Source organism: Pelophylax lessonae, assembly GCF_965119305.1.
Source record: "Pelophylax lessonae genome assembly, chromosome: 12".
Lineage (NCBI taxonomy): Eukaryota > Metazoa > Chordata > Amphibia > Anura > Ranidae > Pelophylax > Pelophylax lessonae.
This window is the reverse complement of record NC_138779.1, coordinates 198,310,424-198,325,730: the sequence shown is the minus strand read 5'-3', so window position 1 is coordinate 198,325,730 and position 15,307 is coordinate 198,310,424. Positions and strand designations below refer to the sequence as shown.

General features: G+C 41.9%; 1 protein-coding gene across 3 annotated transcripts in view; it reads right to left on the bottom strand.

The window, feature by feature from the left end:
• Nucleotides 1–1,053: 1,053 nt before the first annotated feature.
• PHLDB3 (pleckstrin homology like domain family B member 3) overlaps nucleotides 1,054–15,307 on the bottom strand; it is a 66,245-nt gene continuing 51,991 nt past the window's right edge. For all 3 annotated transcript variants that reach the window (XM_082273657.1, XM_082273658.1, XM_082273659.1), the window contains 4 exons: nucleotides 10,202–10,330; nucleotides 7,145–7,328; nucleotides 4,772–4,857; nucleotides 1,054–1,716 (listed from right to left, as the gene is read on the bottom strand). In XM_082273657.1, the coding sequence (XP_082129783.1) occupies nucleotides 1,582–1,716; nucleotides 4,772–4,857; nucleotides 7,145–7,328; nucleotides 10,202–10,330 (534 nt within the window). In that variant the 3' untranslated portion in view covers nucleotides 1,054–1,581. The remainder of the gene's footprint in view (nucleotides 1,717–4,771; nucleotides 4,858–7,144; nucleotides 7,329–10,201; nucleotides 10,331–15,307) is intronic.

Sequence of the window (15,307 nt, the reverse complement as noted above, 5' to 3'; positions counted from 1 at the left end):
GTTCCATGAGGGCAAGGACTGATATGAATGTACAATATACAGTATAGGTAAAGCACTGTGTAAATTGATAGCTCTATAAACGTACCTGTAATAACAAAAAATAAAAAACACGAGCCACTTTAAACCTTTTTTATGCTGCTTTTTCTGCCAAAGGTCCTGCCATTTTATTTCAGCTGCCTAGTATGCTAGGACCCTTACAGGATGGAAAACCCACAGTTTTCATGTCCTAGCAACAAAGCAGTTTGTGGGGGTTGCCAACTGGGAGTTTTTCAGTCAGACCTCCAGGGGAGCCCAAATGGCCTACAGGGTATGGCAACAAGGATAATGAGCATTTTACAAAAGCTGCACAGTTTTTTTTTTTCATACTTACTGGAGCACGTTGACTGCATAGGCATTTTCTGGAGAAGGTGAACCTACCCTTAAAATTCTCATCCACCCATCAAATTTAGACTGTGGCTCTGGGCAACGCCATTTAATTTATTACAATTTATGAATTGTCAGCCTCTGATGTCAAAGAAGCTTTTGTTGCGTGCAACAATTTCTAATATTGAAGCAAAATGTCTGGAGTAGCATCAGACCATGGAGGGCCAACTGCTTTGGAAACCTAAGATGACAACTTCAGCTTTTCTTTAGGATAATTCCGAAACCCTTAAATCCCCAACGAGGTCGATATTTGAGGACACAAGAATAGGCTCCACAGAACCTAAAACCGTTGATGTTTATCTATTCAGGTCAGCCAGTCATTAGATAGTTGTAGTGTTTGCAAAGACAAGAAAATCCTACACTTGCCAAAATCTTGGTTTTTCCAACTCTTGTGGGCTATGTATTGCATTATCCTTTGACAGGTGTGTTCAAACTACTCCTTTTGCCAAATCCTTGCCATTACTGTTCAATATTTGTCATTATGGTCCCTGGTCCTGGAAGCCACTTGGTACAAACCCTCTGGATGGGAGGTCCCCTGGTTCACTAGACTGAATGCTATTTTTTGCTACATGGTCAGCAACATCCAGTAGATAAATCAGACTGAACGGGGACAATGGTGATATCTTCTCTAAGTTGACATGACATGCCCACTTACAAAATGGCGGCTCCCAAGCTGGCTATGTGGCTCATTAATATCCTGTCTACATTTTACAAAAATAATGTATATAATATCACAGACATTAGAAGACATGCCTAACACACAACTAAACATTAGTGGTAATTTACAAGGTCCATCAACATTCCAACCAACGGTGGAAGACATTGCTAGTTGGGCCTTACAGATGGCCAAGGCTACAAGGCTCTTTGGTATAGTCATTCCTGAGGTGAGTACCATGGTTTGTTGCAAAGAATTGTCCTGTTTGGATATACAGGCGTCACAAAAATGTTTTTCACCAGGGAATGTGCTAAAATTTCACAGATTTTCTGTCATGGGTTTTAGAAAATGTTCTTCCTTCATTTTTCTTCCCTTTTGTCAGTCACGTTTCTCACACAAGTTCCTTCTTTTCACAAGCCTGTCTGTGTTTCATACTTTTGTGTTCCTCTATTTTCTTTCCTTCGCTCTTCCGCAAAACGTTTGGCACCGATCACAAAAAGGTCTCAGTAGTGGTGGTTCTCCTCAGCTGCTGTCACCATGACATCCATCCAGATCCTCATGGCTTCCGGGGTCGGCGCTACCATGCAGAAGAGGCGCTCGAAGGTCTTCAGACAAAACGTCAGTTTGGGGTGTGGACTCTGAGGGATGAAAAATTATTTTTTTATTGCACATAAGAACACTGAATTCTATAAATCAGTTTAAATGCCACATTCAAGGCACGTTCACACTAGCGAGTGCACGTAGCATTGCCTTGCTTTAAACATTTCAATGTGTTGAGTCGATGTGGTGCCATTAATTCTCTACAGAATCCCAACACACCTTGCTGATGGATCTGCATGCACCATTTCTAGTAGTGCACATCAATAAATGTTTATACATTGGCATATGTTACACGTTTGTCAGCAAGGTACATTTAAAATGAATGGTGCCGCACAGCACCAACACATGTAATGTACCGTATTTTCCGAGCTATAAGACGACTCCCCTAATTTTCAAGTTAAAACATAGGTTTTGGGCTATACTCGCCGTATAAGACTACCCCCCTTCGGAAGCAACCCAACACCATTGAAAAACATCAGATTTCTCATAGATCTCCAAGGTACCCCAAGTACTATAATACATGTAATCTCTCATAATATCTCCAAGATACCCTAAGTATTACCAGTAGATGTAATCTCAAGAGGCTGGCTGTGTGGGAATCCTGTATCCTTCGGCTACATACAGTATACCGCGCTGAGCCAATCACAGTGAGCGATGTATTGTATTATTGAATGCAAAGCCTGCTCGGATTGGCAGAGTCAGAGAAGCGGGCTGATGTTACTCCGCCAATCCGAGCAGGTTTTGCATTCAATAATAGAATACATCGCTCTCCCTGATTGGCTCAGCGCGGTATACTGTATGTAGCCGAAGCTACGGTACATACAGTATACCGGTACAGGATTTCCAGGATTTCAGCCAGCGTCTTGAGAGATTACATCTATCGGTAATACTTATACTTAGGTTACCTTGGAGATATTATACTCGGCGTATAAGACTACCCCCAATTTTTGGGGGATTTTTATGAGGTTCAAAAGTAGTCTTATATGTCAGAAAATACAGTACATTACGAGAAATTATTTTTCCTACTAATTCTTAATTAGTTGGTTTTATCAAGGATCCTGAGACCTGAAAATGATTTCTTCAAGGATTTTTCTGGAATAAAAAAGTAAGGCTGGGGTAAGTGGGCAAGTTTTTCTTGCTGTCTGCATTCCCAATGGGGAGAAAGTGAAGGAAAATCCTAGTGTTTCCCTCAGAGCAATAGGTGGGGGGGGGGGGGGGGAATCTTCCAATCGGGACACCTGTCTAGGAGGGAAATCCCCTTCACGTTGGCGAGTTCCTCGAACTTCCTGTTGCGCCTCTGGGACAGGAAATTAAGAGAAATTTCCCTAGTAGTATAGCAAAAAGAAAATGTGGTGGGATTTTAACCCTTCCCTACTCTATCCAAAACTAAAAAAAATAAATAAAAAAAAATAGTTTGGATATACCAACTTAAATGGGAACCAACTATTCCCATAAAACCTATAAAAGATCAGAGAGCCTTCTCCTTTAGATAGGGAGGAGGCATTTTATAGTCCTCAGAGAGCTGGGAACAATGCCTACTGATAACAGTGCAGTTCAGGGTGTTATCAGCTCACCGTATGGCAGGAGAAACTGAGGTTTAAATGCGCTTTAGGTTATAAAATAAAAAGGATATTTTATACAAAGACAAACACTTTAATTAAAAAAAAAAAAAGGTTAAAGTTCTTCTGCAGTGATACTGGGTTCCGGCTCAGACTGCTCATGCATATCCTGGTAGCAGCGACAGATGTTTCAGGAACTGTGGTCAGCTTGGGGATGTTCTGCACATCTGGTGGTCATGCCCATGGCCGATAGGCTTTTTGGTCTAGGGTTTTTGGCCTACTGCAGACTCTGTTTCATGTGACAGTACGCAAGGACGCCAGCGTGGCTCACTTACATTTTCCCATTCCAGGCCTTTTAGCACCTCAGCAGAAATTGGCTCCATATCTTTTCATCTCTGCCAAGCGGACCATTGCTCATGCTGGCTTCCAGAATGTGAAAACCCAGATGACCGCCCTGATGGGTAATGAGCAGATGCCAAGTATCCTTAAGGATTCACACACAAAGTTCTTTAAAGTATGGGAACCTTGGATAAGCTATTCTTTCCCATCTTCATCCCCAACTTGCCATGGTCGTTTATAAATGTTGCCCCTGCACTGGTCCAAGTCCATGGTACTCGCTTACCCTCTTGATCCTTCTTCTCCTCTCCCTTCTTGCTTTCCTTTTTCCTATTTTTAGTTCCCTCTTTGCCTTTCTAGATGACCTCTATTATTGGGTACAATAATTCACTTCCTAGATGACCTCTATTATTGGGTACAATAATTCCCTTCCTAGATAACCTCTATTATTGGGTACAATAATTCCCTTCCTAGATAACCTCTATTATTGGGTACAATAATTCCCTTCCTAGATAACCTCTATTATTGGGTACAATAATTCCCTTCGTAGATGACCTCTATTATTGGGTAGAATAATTCCCTTCGTAGATGACCTCTATTATTAGATGCAATAATTCCCTTTCTAGATGACCTCTATTATTGGGTACAATAATTCCCTTCGTAGATGACCTCTGTTATTGGGTAGAATAATTCCCTTCGTAGATTACCTCTATTATTGGGTAGAATAATTCCCTTCGTAGATGACCTCTATTATTAGATGCAATAATTCCCTTCCTAGATGACCTCTATTATTGGGTACAATAATTCCCTTCGTAGATGACCTCTATTATTGGGTAGAATAATTCCCTTCGTAGATGACCTCTATTATTAGATGCAATAATTCCCTTCCTAGATGACCTCTATTATTGGGTAGAATAATTCCCTTCCTAGAGGACCTCTATTATGGAGGACAGCCTGGCGATGATCGGGATGTTTATTATGACTTCCTTGCTGGTCCTCCTTAGTTTTGGTTAGAACTTCGCTGTTTTAACAATACATAATGCCTAAATGTGCCTGTTTTCATACATGCCTGTTTAGCTCCGTACCTGCATGGGCAAACCGAGAGCTTGCTATGTTTTCTCTGAAAATACAATAAACATATTGAAACAGAAAAAAAAAAAAAGGCTAGAAGAAAATAATTTCTCGTTCTAGAAGTTACCTTAAAAGCACTTCGCAAGTGGTCGTAATACACCTCCTCTATGGCCTGGAAGTAGATTACTCCTTTCAACTTTTGCTCTTCTTTATCTGCAGAGATAGGCATGATTAGGGATGGACACAGACAAAAAACAGATATCAAAGAGAGGGAAGAGGGTGTAAAAAAAAAATGAACATGCCACAGATCTAACGCAAGGTTATTTTTTTTTTTTTTATCGCACAAGATAAGATACTAGAAGGAAATTCTAACACATTTTGAGAGCTCAAAACTCCATTTCATCGGAGTTTGTGCTGGGGTAAATTAAGAGAATATTGGACAACAAAATATAGAAAAAAGGGTACAAAGTGTACTGATTTGGGTCGCTGGTCAGGACTTAATTAGAACTTTGTCTCCCGTGCTTTTTATGGCGCTTTTCCACTGCATGGAACCGAACGGTTCGGCTCGCTTTTGTGCTTTTCCACTGCTGGTACCGCATGGTATGGTGTAGGAACGGTTCGGTACGGTACGGCGTCACTTTTCCACTGCATGGAACCGAACGGTACGGCTCTCAAAAACAGTACCACCTCGATTGTGGTTCCAAGAGGTACCATACCTGGTACCATATCCCACAATCCTTTGCATGCAGTCACTACTAGCCACTGATTGGTCAGAGAATCCCACCCACCCCGTTGTTATCCCACCCACTTAACTTTAGTACTACTTTAGTGGAAAAGCAAACCATACCGTACCGCACTGAACCGTTCCAACACCGTACCATGCGGTACCAGCAGTGGAAAAGCAAACTGGGCCAAGCAGGGCCGAGTAGAGCTGAGCCGGTACTAGCAGTGGAAAAGTGCCATAATACTCTATTAAAATACTCCAGGGGCCCCCAAGGCTACACCAGTTGAGAAAGAGTTGCCTTTAAAAGTTGGGATTACAAACCCTAAATTGCCGCCTATTGAGTCCAGCACTCTACAAACATTTCCTATGTCAAAAGAGAGGACAAAGAGAAAGGGAGGACTGGAAAACGTTGGCCCTTCCCAACTGACCATTACATGGTAGGGACAGTTTCCTATAGGCAAAAGAAATGCCCTGCAAAAGTGTGCCACAGTGCTGCAGTGATTGGTGGCCATGGTAGTCCCCTTCATCAGGACGTATGTGCTGGGAGTAAATGAAAGAATAATAGACAATAAAACATAAAATAAAAGGATATAAAAGTGTATTGATTTGAGTCACTGGTCAGGACTTACTGTACTTGCGTTAGAACTGTCTTCCATGCTTTTTATACTCTATAATGGGCCATACACACTATAAGATTTTCTGAAGACTTTTTCCTTTAGACTTACCAAAACCATAATATGAGGTCAAACCTAAACACTTTCAATTTGTATGCAGTCTGGCAGGCCCTTGCACTACATAGAAAAGGTAAATCTGAAGGAAATCTAACCACAAAAGTTGGATAGTGTGTATCCAGCTTTAGACTACGCCAGGGGCCCACGAGGCTACAACGGATGACACAGAATTCCCACTAAAAGTTGGATTCCAAACTCTATCTTGCCCACCATTGGGTCCAGCACTCTACAAATGCTCCCTATGTCAAAATAGAGCTAAAGGGGAAAGGGAGGACTGGAAACTTTGGTCATTGGCGCAACAATAAACTGACATAGTAGGGACAGTTTTCTGTGGGCAACCAAAACGCCCCATAGTACGTAGATGTCCTAAAGTATCTGGGTTGGATATTAGAGAGGGGGGGAGCAGCAGTCAGTGGATTTGGGGGTTGGGGTGAGATGCAATAAACTAGATTACAGAGGAGAGAGGGAGAAAAAAAGCAACACAGCTGGATTGTGAAGGATACAGAGAGAGAAGAGGCAATGGTGCTTGGATAGTGAAGGGGTACACAAGATTGGTGCTACCATCACAGGTACCTTGAAGCTGCTAGTCCCACTGTGATTAACACAGCTAGCAGCCCAATAGGGGCAAATGTCTCCAGTTCCCCAGTACAGTCCTCCTCTAGAACAGTGGTCCTCAACCCTGGCCTACAGGGCCCACTAACAGGCCAGATTTTCAAGATAACTGAAATACACCCTAGGTGATTTCATTTGCTGCTCAGTGATTGCAGTACTCTAGTCTGCATCTCCCCAAGGTAATACCTAAAATCTGGCCTGTTAGTGGGCCCTGTAGGCCAGGGTTGAGGACCATTGCTCTAGAAGATAGAGGGTCAGTGAAGAGACAACATTATATAAAAAAGAGCCAGAAAGAAAGAGAAGAGAAAGAAGAGTGGTAGAAGAAGACCACGAGGAACATTGTGGTAGGAGGAGACACTAGGAGGAACATTGTGATAGAACGAGGCACCAGGAGGAACATTAAGAAGATCTCATTACATATAAAGACCCATACCTGCATAATATGCCAGTCTTCTCTTCTGTCTGTCAAACACGAACCATCTCTTCTTCCATGTTTTTATGCGTCCGCCCATCTTCACAAGGTAGCCCCGACAACACATGGCATTGACCCTCACATGAGAACAGGTCTCCACACTGTGCCCTGATGTCTCCAGATACGACCGCAAGTCAAAAGGTGCCTGAAAAGAGGACAGATTGTGCATTTTATTCACCAGCAGTTTGCTCATTTGGGGCAAAGTGAAATTCCACTGAGCATCAAAACCTATGTAAGCTCCAAACTGGATAATGTTGGGGCTTAGACATAGTTGATGATGTTGACCTTTTGGTTAGGTGACAGTGTGTGAGCCTTTGAATTACCCGCTCAGGCTTGACGACTGCATCCCAGGAGGTCACAAGCTCCCCTATACCCAGGCCAGAAGTGCTTGGTAATTGCAAGAGATGCATAGGGGCAACTATGCTTCTTGGGAGTAAAGAGATGTGGAGTATAAGTGGACCAGGGGGTGCGCTAGTAAGAGGCTCTGTTACTTTGCCACGGATTGGCAAAGTGACAGATTATCTTCAAAGGGAAAAATTGGTTGAGAAAAAGATTGATGGCCTCCCCCCTTTAAAAAATGCAATAATAATAATTTCTAATATGTATATTTCTAACATGTATATCCATTACTTAAATGTACCAGCCTATGTTGGGATGTTGAGAAATTATGCTTTATATATTTTTTCTCTTCTCTTTCTTTTTCTTTTTTTCTTTTCTATTATAGAATATGGACTTTGATATTGTGATTGTTTTTTTTTTTTTTTTTTTTGTATGATTTGATGGTTGTAAAAATTGAATAAAAAGAGATTTAAAAAAAAAAAAGAAAATGCAATTTGCCTGGCTGTTTTGCTAGTCCTTTTATTTTAACACCTCGAATAGCAGGTTTGAATAAGGTGTGTTAAAAGCCTATGTCAATGGTCCCTTGTTCCCATTAGAGTAAATGGAGGTCAGAAGGTGGCCAACTGCAGGTGAAGGCACCTGTAAATGAATACCAAGTGATCTCTAAAAGGTCTCAAGGTCACCGGTTGCTAAAGAAGGTGTGCTGATCACCCAACCAAAAAAAAAAAAAAGATATAGGCCAAGATGCCCACAGCGGAAGAAGGGAAGAATATGGGGCAGTATTTTAACTAGTGTCCCTTAAAGGCGTGCATTGGCACAAAACGTGACGTCAAGCCTCCATTTCTGATCACCGAGTTGCCAGCTATTGGATTAAGTGCACTACTGTTTTTGACATGTAATTAGCATCTGGATGCCTTTTTATTAATTTTATTGTGCTTGTGGTTAGTTTAAATGAACATTACTCTATATTCGGCCCCTCTTGGTGTTTCTGGCTCCATGTGGTGAGCGATCTTCTTCCCATAGTGTTGCTGTGATTTAGACTCCCCCTAGTGGTGCAAAGTGGAAACTGTGATAAGAAGACCACAGAGGGATGGATGGATCTGTGATATCCATAGAGGGATGAAATGTTATTTAACATGTGCTATTATCTGCTCTGTCAGCTATGTGAGCTGGTAAGTACGGTTATTGTCTTCAAACACCAGCGGTGGTGATTTCTTTTCCTGGATGGTGGAAGAACACTTGGATAGTGGAAACTTCTAAAGGACTGTGATTACTTAGCTGTTTTTACTGAACTGCCGTTTGTTACTATCACCTCCTCAATAATTCTTTGATGATCTTTTAGTAATCAGTTGTATACCAGGGCGCTGCAAGTTGACTTTTACTGTGTTTATGGGTTTTGTATACCTACCTATTGCTAGGTGCCTTATATTACCATTTTTAGCACTGACTAGTTCACATACAGTATTTTTAATGTAATCACAATGCAAGGCAAACTTTAAGGAGCGGATTTAAAAAACAATTCACATAGCCATTCACCCAGTGAGTACATGTAGGATCAGGCAATAATCAAATGTAAAGTGTGGGACGTAGATGAAAAACAACTGTATACCTTTTTATTAATTTCCAAATAAAGCATACAATATTTCACTATTGGAGGCTTTCTTTTTATCTTTATGCGGACTATATGGTCCATATATGCCTAATGTAGGAGCAGATATCCATCCCAAAAGATATCGAGGAGAGGTCTGATCCACCCAATTAAAGGGATCACAGGCGTTGGGAGTCATTGTGACTCATTGGAAGCTGGTAAGAGGCCACGTGTGTCACACCCCACCACCTGAAGCACTTTAAGGAGCATATTTTTTGCACGAATTACAGAGACACTTGCTATACAATTAATATTTTTTTCACTGGAGAGCATGAATTTAGTTGTTTATATTTGATGAGTTTTTTATGCACGCACTATTAAGCACTTTTATTTGCTTGTTGCACGGAATAATATATATTTATATAAGTGATTTACTTGTTGCATGTACAATATATTTATTCATCTATTTATTTATATATAATTATTTATATATTTATTTATCAATAAGCAACAGAAATAATTTTTTTAAATTTGAGTTGTGCACTTTAAAATATATCTATTACCTTTAATTATAATAATTCACTAACAAGCACTTTTAATACATATTTAATACACATGCTACCCTGAACAAGTTTTATTCCAGTAAATATAAAAGATCACCAGCGCCTTTTTCATCTACGTCCCATATTTCATATTGTTTTTACAATTAAAAGGGCAGCAGGTTCAGACATATCTTTAAAAAGGGCCAGGCGCCTTCCTATAATTTGCAATCAAATGTAAAGGCTCTATCCTGTGCTATCGGAATGTAAATTATTGATTTTAAACAAAAAATACCTTATTCGGCCACTGGATGGAGCTCAGTTATCATAAGAATTTTCTTAGAATACTTAGCTCCATCTAGTGGCCAAACGTGGTTTTCTCCATTTAAAATCAATTATATACATTTGAACAGCACAGTATACAGTCTATTTAAAATTGTCTTTTGGCCCATTGGCACAGAAGGAATGTGTTTGCAGTATAACTGGGTGAATGGCTATGCAAATACTTTATAAATGAACCCTTATGTGTGTACAGTGTTCTGCTCAACTTACCAGCTCAACAGCGGGCTCAGGGACGGCTGGTTGCACCATGGGTGGGACGGGTACAGGGGCTTCTTCTTTCATTTGACTCTGCTCTGCTTCTAGGCGTTTGGTCATCTCTTTAGCTGCTCTCTTCTCTTCCTGCAAACACGCAAAAGGCTTTTAATTTCAGTGGTAGAGATCAGCAAACACATTTGAACTGTTCAACATCTGGAAATGTAGCAGTTGTATGGAAGTACTCTAAATAAATGCATATCACATATTTATTGTGAAGCCAGCATCACAAGTCCAAGAAATACCAACATTCTTGGACCTCGCTGGGTCCCCTCTTCAAGCTGAGATAGTGACACCATGGGGGATGTTTTTTTTTTTTTTTTTTTTTTTTTTAATTTGCAAATATATTTGTCCTATGAAACTGCATGTACATTCTTTCTGTGCAAATAGCACACACTATTTTCTTGCTATGTCGAATGCTATTCATTCATACACAATTGGAAAATACTGCGATATGGCCACTAGATGGAGCTGATGATAATGAGAAATAAATACTTATTTGCTATGATTGTCGGCTCCATCTAGTGGCCATTAAACAATTAATGGCACCGCAAGCATGATGTGCATTTGCAGTGTTTCCAAAATGCACGTATTCTGTGTGCTTTGTCGCTCATTGCGGAAACGTTTAATGTGAATGGAACCTGACGGTGGAATTAATTTTTTCCTAAAAAAAAAAAAAACATCTGTCACATTTTTTGGTAACAATTGTTGTGTCACTCATTTAGTAGCCTTAGGAAGGTTGCCCTGGAAAGTATTTGTGAACATCTGTCAATGAAGAAATCCTGAAAGTTGTCTCACACCCCGATGTAGTCACAGAAAGGGGAACTACGACCCGCATTTTAGCAATATTAGGCTCTTTTCATACAGGCACCCAGGGAGAAACAAAAGTCATATATTAGTTATAGGTGGAGCTTGGTAGACTGAGTTTGGGGTGTTTCCACTGCTCATTGTATGATCCCACTCCTCCTCCTGTTACAGTCTCTATAATATAAACTACATGCAAAATGCAGCAGGGATGGTGGGAACCCCTCATAATGGACACAGCAGGTGTACAGACCCGCGAACTGAGATCAGGGATGAGGGGGAACCCCTCATAATGGGCACAGCAAATGTACAGACCCAGGAGCTTATTGCAATGATGGTGGGAGCCCCTCATAATGGTCACCACAAATTTGCAAACCCAGGAACTCAGCACAGAGATTGTGGGAATCCTCATAATGGCCACAGCAGGAGTATACATAGACCCACAGAAATTCAGCGGAGGGATGGAGGGAACCCCTCATATGAGCAATGCAGATGCAAAGATTTGTGAAATCAGTGCTGGGATGGTGGGAAGTGGGAACCTCTTCATAATGGGCCCAGCAGGGGTACAGACTCGGGAACTCAGCACAGGGATGGTGGTAACCCCTCATAATGAGCACAGAAGATGTGCAGACTCAAGAACTTAGTGCAAGGATAGGGAGGACCCCCCCAAAAAGGCCACCATAAATTTGCACATCTGGGAATTCAGTGCAGGGATGGTGAGAACCTCTTGCAATGGGCACAGCAGGTGTACAGACCAGGGAATTCAGCCCCAGGATAGTGGGAACTCCTCATAATGGGCACAATAGGTGTACAGACCTGGGAATTCAGCCCCAGGATGGTGGGAACCCCTCATAATGGGCACAACAGCTGTACAGACCTTGAATTCAGCCCCAGGATGGTGGGAACCCCTCATAATGGGCACAACAGCTGTACAAGCCTTGAATTCAGCCCCAGGATGGTGGGAACCCCTCATAATGGGCACAGCAGGTGTACAGACCTGGGAATTCAGCCCCAGGATGGTGGGAGCCCCTCATAATGGGCACAACAGCTGTACAGGCCTTGAATTCAGCCCCAGGATGGTGGGAACCCCTCATAATGGGCACAACAGCTATACAGACCTTAAATTCAGTCCCAGGATGGTGGGAACCCCTCATAATGGGCACAACAGCTGTACAGACCTTGAATTCAGCCCCAGGATGGTGGGAACCCCCCATAATGGGCACAACAGCTATACAGACCTTAAATTCAGCCCCAGGATGGTGGGAACCCCTCATAATGGGCACAGCAGGTGTACAGACCTGGGAATTCAGCCCCAGGATGGTGGGAACCCCTCATAATGGGCACAGCAGGGGTACAGACTTGGGAATTCAGCCCAAGGATGTTGGGAACCCCTCATAATTGGCACAGCAGGTGTACAGACCTGGGAGTTTAGCCCCAGGATCGTGGGAACCCCTCATAATGGGGACAGCAGGTGTACAGACCTGGGAATTCAGCCCCAGGATGGTGGGAACCCCTCATAATGGGCACAGCAGGTGTACAGACCTGGGAATTCAGCCCCAGGATGGTGGGAACCCCTCATAATGGGCACAACAGGGGTACAGACCTGGGAATTAAGATCAGAGATGGTGAGAACCCCTCATAATAGTAATAGCAGGTGTACAGACCTGGGAACTTAGTGCAAGGATGATGGGAAACCCTCATAATGGCCACCACAAATTTGAAAACCAGGGAACTCCATGCAAGAATGGTGAGAACCCATTACAATGGGCACAGCAGGTGTACAGAGCAGAGATCTCACCCATGGTTAGAAGAGACTATCAGGACGTTTACTGCCTAAAAAATGCACCAAAAAAAAAAAGCAAAAATCAGTTTTGGGTGGACTGATCCATTTTGTCTTGAAATGCATACACTATGAGAACACAGCCCGCCCTATCAGGGCTCCTGTATCTCGTCCATGCATTGCTGTAATGCATTAGTCCACCTCACTCAGTATTCCGACAACCTAAAAGCAGTTTTTGCTTACGTAAAAACTTAAAAAATATCAGTTATGGGTGGACCGCCTGTAAAAATAAAAATCATCATATCCTGTGCAATGGATTATATCCCCTCCATTGATCTCCATTGCAGCTAAGCCCTTAGCAAACATGAAAAACCAGTTCTTCTGCTCCTGTAAAGGCCAACGTTGCCCACAAACAAAGGCGAAGTCCATTAAGAAACTCTAAACTCCTATAAAGACCCCCCCCCCCCCAAGTCATCTATGTACAATCTCTACATGTATGTACACACGCATGTATGGAGGATGCCTGTAGACAAGCTCTCCGTGTACACTCACCATAACACGCACCGCCTCGTCATGTCTCATACCTGCTCTGTCTAGCAACCGAATGTGTCTGAGTGCAGAGCTGGAGGCTCGCCTTCCGAAAGCAGAAGCAATTAAGTGACAGTCATGTGACGGGCAAGTCAGCCGGCTGCACTGAATGGCTGACTGCTGCTGTTAAAGGGGAAGAGACCTGTCATTTTATACTGCACCCATGCCACGCACTCGCATTAAAGCACAAATGTATGGGGCCACTTTTCAACATTTAACCACTTTACCACCGGAGGATTTTGCTGTCTTACGTCCAGGCCACTTTTTGCGATTTGGCACTGTGCGACTTTAACTGACAATTGCGCGGTCATGCAACGCCGTACCCAAACGAAATTTACGTCCTTTTTTTCCCACAAACAGAGCTTTCTTTTAGTGGTATTTGATCACCTCTGTGATTTTTATTTTTTGCGATATTAATAAAAAAATGCGACAATTTTGAAAAAATAACAATATTTTTCTACTTTAACAGTTTAAAAATATCCAATATATTCAATTTTTGTCATATATTTAGGCCAAACTGTATTTAGCTACATGTCTTTGACAAAAAAATTCTCAATGAGCGTATTTTTAACCGCTTTAAGCCCGGAAGATTTTACTCCATTCCTGACCAGGCTATATTTTGCGATTCGGCACTGCGTTATTTTAATGGACAATTGCACAGTCGTGCGACGCTGGACCCAAATTAAATTGACGTCCTTTTTTTCCTCACAAACAGAGCTTTCTTTTGGTGGTATTTTATCACCTGTGCGATTTTTATTTTTTTTATTTATTTATATATATATATATATATATATATATATATATATATTTTCACATTCTGCTATACAACATTCTCAAAAAAAAAAAATGTAAAAAAAAAAAAAAAAATTGAAATTTTTTAACATTTTAGGCCAATTTGTTTTCTGCTACATATTTTTAGTAAAAAAAAATAGCAATAAGCGTATTCTGATTGGTTTGCGCAAAAGTTATCGAGTCTACTAACAATGGGAAAGATTTATGTCATTTTTATTTTTAATTTTTTTTTTACTAGTAATGCCGGCGATCTGCGATTTTTTTGCTGGACTGCGACATCTGCGACAGATCCGACCCCTAACTGAAATTTTTGACACTTTTGGGGGGACCATTGACATTACTACAGTAATCAGTGCTAAAAATATGCACTGTTACTGTAATAATGACACTGGCATGGGAAGGGGTTAACATTGTGGGTGATTAAGGGGTTAAATGTGAGCCTAGGGGAGTGATTCTAACTGTATGGGGGTTGGGCTTGTGAAATGATCATAGAGACATGTGACCCTATATAGAAGGATCACAGGGGCTCTATGATCATTCCAGGGAGAAGAACGGTCAGCTGTGTTTACAACAGCTGACCGTTCTCTCTCAGCGGGGTGCGATTGCAGGTGTCAATCGGAGCCGCCTGACCCGTGCATGAGCTTCCACCGCTGCCGAGTGGGGGTGGGAGCGTGCCAGCGGCAGTGCGCTCGCCCCCTAGCTGCCTGCGCGCGACCGACGTAGGTCTACGTCAGGTTGCGCAGGAGAGCCACCCTGCCGCTGTAAAAAGGCGGCGGGTGGTCGACAACAGGTTAAAAAAAAAAAAAAATCTCCTTTATATTTCACAGTGGAAAAAAAAAAAAGACAAAACAATTTTAATTTACTTATATATTTTTATGGCCCTGATAACTCCCCCCAATCATCATCAACATGGTAATTAAATGTAAACAATAAAATTTATCATTTTTAGGACATACCTTTTTTTTAGACCCAGTGATGTCATCACAAGGTCTCTGTGCTTCTAAATGCAATGCAGGGAGATCATGGCTGGTGGGAGGAGCTGAAGGCTTCCTGAACATAAAGCACCCTGCCTCAGTACTTCTCTCAAGATCTCCCAGCCC